Genomic DNA, 7,072 nt, shown 5'->3' with positions numbered 1-7,072 from the left:
CCCAGTTAAACAATAAATGTTTGTTTTGTTCGATAAAGTCCCTCTTTATATCCAAAAACCTCAACCGTTTTGTTGGCGCGTTTTGTTCAGTAATCCAATGGCTCAAAAGCAGTCACAACAGGCAGACGAAACATCCAAATAGTATCCGTAAAGTTCGTAGAAACATGTCAAACAATGTTTATAATCAATCCTCAGGTTGTTTTTAACCTAAATAATTCATAATATTTAAACCGGATAATAGCGTCGTAATATAAAAGAAAAACAAGAAAGGCGCACTCTCAGTCATGTGCAGAAACAGGTCTGGCGACTTCCCAGGGTCCACTCACTCAAAGTGGTCTTACTCCCTCATTTTTCAGAATACAAGCCTGAAACAATGTCTAAAGACTGTTGACATCTTTTGGAAGCCATAGGAAGTGCAATTTGAGTCCTAAGTCAATGGATACTGTAATGGCATTCAATAGAAAACTACAAACATAAAAGAATCCCACTTCCTGGATGGATTTTTCTCAGGTTTTTGCCTGTTATACTCACAGACATTATTTTAACAGTTTTGGAAACTTTAGAGTGTTTTCTATCCAAATCTACCAATTATATGCATATCCTAGCTTCTGGGCCTGAGTAGCAGGGAGTTTACTTTGGGCATGCTTTTCATCCGGAGGTGAAAATAGTGCCCCCTACCCTAGTGAGGTTAACAAGAAAGTTGTGGAGTGGTTGAAAAATGAGTTTAAATGACTCCAACCTAAGTGTATGTAAACTTCCGACATCAACTATATATATATATATATATATATATATATATACAGTACAGTAACACAATAAAACATTTACTATTAAACAAATGCACAAAAAAGCCTTCTGTATGCCTATATTGTGACTTGCCAAGTTAAATGACTTGCCTAGTTAAATAAAAGTTAAATAAAACAAAATACATATTGTAGGAGAGAATCAGTTACCCATCCTGCATTAATCTCCAACCACCGTGACTGTCCTCAGAGAGTCTGTGCTGTAAATAATTATACATAATTATATTTGCATCATGTAGAGAGTGATCCATAAACACGTCACTGGTGTGAAAATATGGGTAGGGATTTCAAACATTATATTTGAATGTCAAGAATTATGGCAACGGAAAAAAATATGTTTCCGATTAAGGATAATGTCGAGTACTTGGTGTCGGGTGCAGTGGGCTATCCATCACGTGGACAATAAAATGAGTTTTTGCTTGACGTTGGAAATGTATGGTCACCCTAATAACTCACACGCTGTGTTGGGAGCCTGACAGCCGTTGCCAAAAACAGCAGTTATCAATAAAAAATACGTCTGATCAGCATTACACTTAAATTAGGTGATATTACGCTATGACGTTTTGGTTTAGGAACAAACTAAAATCAAATGAATGACAAATAGTTGTTGAGCCTTTTAGCTTGTATAATTGGTAAAATGCAACAGGCATCTTATCATGTGAGTGACGTAGTATGCAAGTTGTCAGCAGTGGTGGAAAAAGTACTCAATTGTAATACTTGAGTAAAAGTAAAGATAGCTTAATAGAAAATCACTCAAGTAAAAGTGAAAGTCACGCAGTAAAATATGACCTGAGTAAAAGTCTAACAGTATTTGGTTGTAAATATACTTAAGTATCAAAAGTAAATGGAATGATAAAATGTACTTATGTATCAAATTAAAAGTTAAAGTGTAAACCATCTCAAAGTCCTTATATTAAGCAAACCAGACGGCACAATTTTCTTGTTTGTTTTTTATTGACAGATAGCCAGGTGCATACTCCAACACTCAGACATAATTTACAAACAAAGCATGTGTGTTTATTGAGTCCACCAGATCAGAGGCAGTAGGGATGACCAGGGATGTTCTCTTGATAAGTGTGTGAATTGGACCATTTCCCTGTCAAAATGTAACGAGTACTTATGGGTGTCAGGGAAAATGTAAGTAATGTAGTGAAGTAAAAGTAAAAGTTTGCAAAAAATATAAATAGTCAAATAAAGTACAGATACCCCAAGTATTTTTACTTGTTGTCAGGGGAAATTATCCTATAGGGCAGATTGCATTCATAATATCTTGTTTAGATGTGACAAATTATGTTTATCATAATTTTGATTGGGCAAATTGAGTACCTCAATCTAAACTAAATCAAATGTCAAACTACTGATTTTAGGGTTTCCCATCAGATAAATTGAAAATAAGGAGTTTGGTATTTTGGGGACTTTATGCATCAGTCAATTTTTTTTCTCCAGTTGTCATATTTGAATTCTGACACATTGGCCTAATGAAAAGACAAACAATACTAGGCGACATTTTACAATATTATGAGAGAACAAACATGTGAATAAATTGAATTTGAACCACAGTCAATATAAACAAACATTGTGCACTTTTCAACTCAAAATACGAAAACAATATTTGATATTTTCTATCAACCCTGAATTACTGTCCCTTGGAGCTGCGCTGCCTAATCGAGTATGTCAGTCTTCAGTGGTGGTGAAATATGATGACATGAGAGTTGTCTACTTTAGACTGCGTCACAAACGGCACACTAATCCCTATATAGTGCACTACTTTTGACCAGAGCCCATACTGTTTCGGTCAAAGGTAGTGCACTAGATAGGGAATAGGGTTCTATTTGGAATGGAAACCTCGGGCATTGGAAGGAGGATCAGGCTGGCACACTATCTCCTCTCCTCTTTCACTTTGACTGCTACTGCTGCAGATGACCTGAATCTAGACAACTGACACATAACTGGCAGTATAGGGACAAATTGACAGATGACAAAGAGTATGATTGACCGAGGGCTTGGGAGTGTGTGGGGGTGAACACCTGGGACATGCACATTCTACGGTAGTGCCACAGCACACTGATGTCAGCGAGTGTTTCAATGGAGAATAACTAACCATACTGAAAAGCCGCACGCATGTACACTATGTATACAAAAGTATGTGGACACCCTTGTCAATTTAGTGGAGTCGGCTATTTCAGCCACACCCGTTGCTGTTGTGTATAAAATCGAGCACACAGCCATGCAATCTCCATAGACAAACATTGGCAGTAGAATGGCCTTACTGAAGAGCTCAGTGACTTTCAAGGTGAAAACGTCATAGGATGCCACCTTTCCAACAAGTCAGTTTGTCGAATTTCTGCCCTGCTAGAGCTGCCCAGGTCAACTGTAACTGTTGTTATTGTGAAGTGGAAACATTTAGGAGCAACAATGGCTCAGCGGTAGGCCACACAAGTGGTAGGCCACACAAGCTCACAGAATTGGACCTGTGTGGTCTGCTTGAAACATGTTGGTATTACACACTCGGTCAAGGACAGGTTGGAAATGTCAGACAGTTGCCAGTTGGTCAGCGCATGGTCGGAGTACACATCCTGGTAATCCGACTGGCCCTGCGGCCTTGTGAATGTTGACCTGTTTCAAGGTCTTACTCACATCGGCTACGGAGAGAGTGATCACACAGTCGTCCAGAACAGTTGGTGCTCTCATGCATGCTTCAGTGTTGCTTGCCTCGAAGCTAGCATAAAAGTCATTTAGCTCGTCTGGTGGGCTTGTGTCACTGGGAAGCTCACGGCTGTGCTTCCCTTTGTAGTCCATAATAGTTTGCAAGCCCTGCCACATCCAACGAGCGTCGGAGCCGGTGTTGTAGGACTCTGTTAGATGGTTCGTCGGAGGGCATAACGGGATTTCTTATAAGCATCTGGGTTGGAGTCCGGATATTGCCTGTAATCCATGGCTTCTGGTTGGGGTATATACGTACTGTTGATATTACATTTATTCTACATGCATAACATGTTTACAACAACAACACTTCCCATAAAACGAATAGACTATTTATGTCAATGGACATGGTTTAAGTAATTCCCAGGATATCCCCAGGATAAATAATACGCCCGTTTGATGAGGCGACGTCACATTCCCTTGACCCTCCAATCACCTCAGGGGCTCATTTGATTGGAAGGCGGCAAAGGCTTTAATCTCGAGACAAATTCAGATGCTGCTGAAGGGAGAAGAGTTTTTCTACTGCATCCAACGTAGAGAGCAAACGCACAAGACGTGCTGCTGCCACTGACACACTCGCACACAGCGACACTGAGAAAGGATGCAGCCGCACACTCCTGCCGCGATATGAACGGGATATGTTCTGATCTTCTCCTCCTCCAATAAGGATTAGACGAAGTTTATCTATTTACTGTTTTTAATATCGAACTACGGTGCTATATAACAACATGTTACTTTGATGCGGGTTTTTTGTTTTCTTCGTGAACATCAAATGTATTTTTTCTCCCATTTCAATGAGAATTAGGTCATGATCACATCGCCTGCATTGTCTGTACTGAGAAATAGTGTCGTGAATCCGGTTTGGGAGAGCAGTTCTTCAGGGGAGAAGGACGCAGCGATAATCAACAAGCCATTTCTTCATCTCGTCTCTCCCTCAGACCCTTTAAGGCAGGCTAATCGTATACCCATAAAGATTTTGAAAATGCTTACCGCACGGGGAGGTCATATTTTGCACCCGGAGTACCTTCAACCTTTGCCATCAACCCCTATCAGTCCCATCGAGGTAAGCACCACAAAGGCTACGGGCTACGGGGGACGTGATAAAATAAAGATAGCAAAAGTGTGATTTTGGGCAGTTACAAATGAATCTTCATATTTTTTTCATATCGGTAGTATTAAGCCATTTTTCTTGTAACTATATCAGTTTATTATCATATTGTAATTGTAAAATGAACTGGAGATGAATGTATAAGGTGTTGATACATTCACTTGTGCGTAATTTAACGGTGTTCTCCAGCGGCCCATAAAGTACTGCATATATAACAGGAACATACTGGTTAAACACCCCATAAAAAAACAATACAGTAAAAACGTGAATAATAAGTATTATTTTCTCTTATTTCGCAGCTGGATGCCAAGAAAAGTCCGTTGGCTCTCCTAGCACAGACCTGCTCTCAAATCGGTAAACCAGACTCTTCGTCCTCTTCCAAAATCTCATCCGTAACCTCAAATGGATCTAGTGACAAAGAGACCAAACCTGGACCACTAAAAATGAGTGACATTGGAAATGAAGACAAATCTAGCTTCAAACCCTACTCCAAATCATCGGAGAAGAACAAGGACTCCTCATTCGGCAGCGGCAGTCTGAGTGGAGATAAAGCTAGTTTCCGAGTGCCTAGCGCCACCTGCCAGCCGTTCACCCCCAGGACAGGCAGCCCCAGCTCCTGCCGCTCCGTGTCTCCGCTGCCGTCAGATGGTAAGCAGGGAGACACCGAAGAAAAGAAGAAGGAATTTGATAGCAATAAAAACAGTACAACGGAGGGCAGCAGCAGTCACAGCCGGATATGTGGGGTTAATGGTGAGGTTAACCAACGCCAGGAGAACACTTCTGGTTCAAAGGCTATCACATCAGACTCACTCACATCTGTCTCCTCGTCATCATCTGTTCTGGGTTCAGGAGGACTCGTAGCGCCCGTCTCTCCCTACAAACCTGGTCACAGTGTTTTTCCCCTACCGCATTCCGGCATGACCTACCCTGGAAGTTTAGCAGGTGCGTATGCAGGCTATCCCCAACACTTTATCCCTCATGGAATGACTTTAGACCCGACGAAATCTAGCAGTCAACTACTAAGCGCTCAGTTTGCCGCTGCCAGCCAACTTCAATGCAGTAAGGCTGGGAGCCCCTTGTCCAGGTCTTCTCCTCCGTCTCTAATGTCTGCTAGCCTGTGCAGAGACCCGTACTGCCTGAGTTACCACTGCCCGAGCCACTTATCCGGTGCCTCCGGTGCCTCGCAGTGCCATGAATCCTCGGCTTTGAAGTCAGGATACCCTCTCATGTACCCAACTCACCCTTTGCATAGCGTGCATTCCTCGCCGCCATCTTTTGCTGGACACCCGTTATACCCCTATGGCTTCATGCTCCCAAATGATCCTCTGCCACACGTCTGTAATTGGGTGTCGGCTAACGGACCTTGTGACAAGCGTTTTTCTTCCTCAGAAGAGCTTCTCAATCACCTAAGGACTCACACTGCTTTTGTGGGGACGGAGAAGTTAATATCAGGGTACCCGGGTTCATCTTCGCTAGCCAACGCTGCCGCGGCCGCCATGGCTTGCCATATGCACATGCCCCCGAACGGGGCGCCGGGTAGCCCTGGAACGCTCACCCTCAGGAGCCCGCATCACCCTCTGGGACTGAGTACGCGTTATCACCCCTATTCAAAGAGCCCCCTGCCACCCGGCGCTTCGATTCAGATGCCCGCTGCAACAGGTTCATATTACTCTCCCTATGCCTTGTATGGACAGAGACTCACCACGGCATCCGCATTAGGATACCAGTAGAAAATGCAGGACGGTCGGACATACGGACAAGAACTATACATTTATAAAGGAGATTCTAGGCCTAAATGACATTATATTGGGTGTATTTCATGCAGGACGGGATCCGTGGGCTCAATGTATTTATTTGCGATAGCTCCAAGCGTGACAAAAATAAAGTCATTATAATATAATTGGTAAGAAGCTCAAGGTGCATTCTTTTAGTTTTTTTTTTTTACAATTAAGATGTAGGCTTTATTTGATGACGCCGTTTTGATGTTACATTGACATTACAAGTCAGTGTGTATATGTTGTTTTTTGAAATGCAAATTTTTTGACTTTTATGTTTCCTACATACAAAAGTCTGCAGCCTATACTTTTTATTTTTATTATTGTGTTTTTCATCGGAAAAGTGGTCGCCTATTTCTGTGTCTGTTGGGCCTATACCGCACATTGCAAATCACTTTTCCACGTTAGGCTATGCCTTAGAATGACATGTTTAGATCATTTTTCTGGTAAATTGGGCTATCTCATATTTCTTCATAAATTACATTATTCATTCCACAAGCTAAATCAGGTTTATGAACTTGGTAGGTTGTTTATGGAATAAATAATTAGACCTAAAAAATGACTTCATGATAAACACTTGAGAATGTGAGACATGAGCATAATTGGTCTGTTAAAAAAAAAATCAATGCAATTTAATTTGTGGAATTGTATTTAAGATGTGTGTAGCCCTATTTCTATTTTAA

The 7,072-nt window shown here is 41.6% G+C and overlaps 1 protein-coding gene across 1 annotated transcript; it reads left to right on the top strand.

The window, feature by feature from the left end:
- The first annotated feature begins 4,052 nt into the window (after positions 1-4,052).
- LOC106589875 (zinc finger protein 503) lies at positions 4,053-6,514 on the top strand. The gene is made up of 2 exons (XM_014180283.3): positions 4,053-4,569; positions 4,914-6,514. The coding sequence occupies exons 1-2, from the start codon at positions 4,315-4,317 to the stop codon at positions 6,342-6,344; spliced, it is 1,686 nt and encodes a 561-aa protein (XP_014035758.1). The 5' UTR covers positions 4,053-4,314; the 3' UTR covers positions 6,345-6,514.
- The last annotated feature ends 558 nt before the right edge of the window (positions 6,515-7,072 follow it).

The sequence above is a fragment of the Salmo salar genome, chromosome 28 (assembly GCF_965601325.2).
Source record: "Salmo salar chromosome 28, fSalSal1, whole genome shotgun sequence".
NCBI classification, from domain to species: domain Eukaryota; kingdom Metazoa; phylum Chordata; class Actinopteri; order Salmoniformes; family Salmonidae; genus Salmo; species Salmo salar.
The sequence above is the reverse complement of the archived record's forward strand: the minus strand, read 5'-3'. Positions and strand labels throughout refer to the sequence as shown.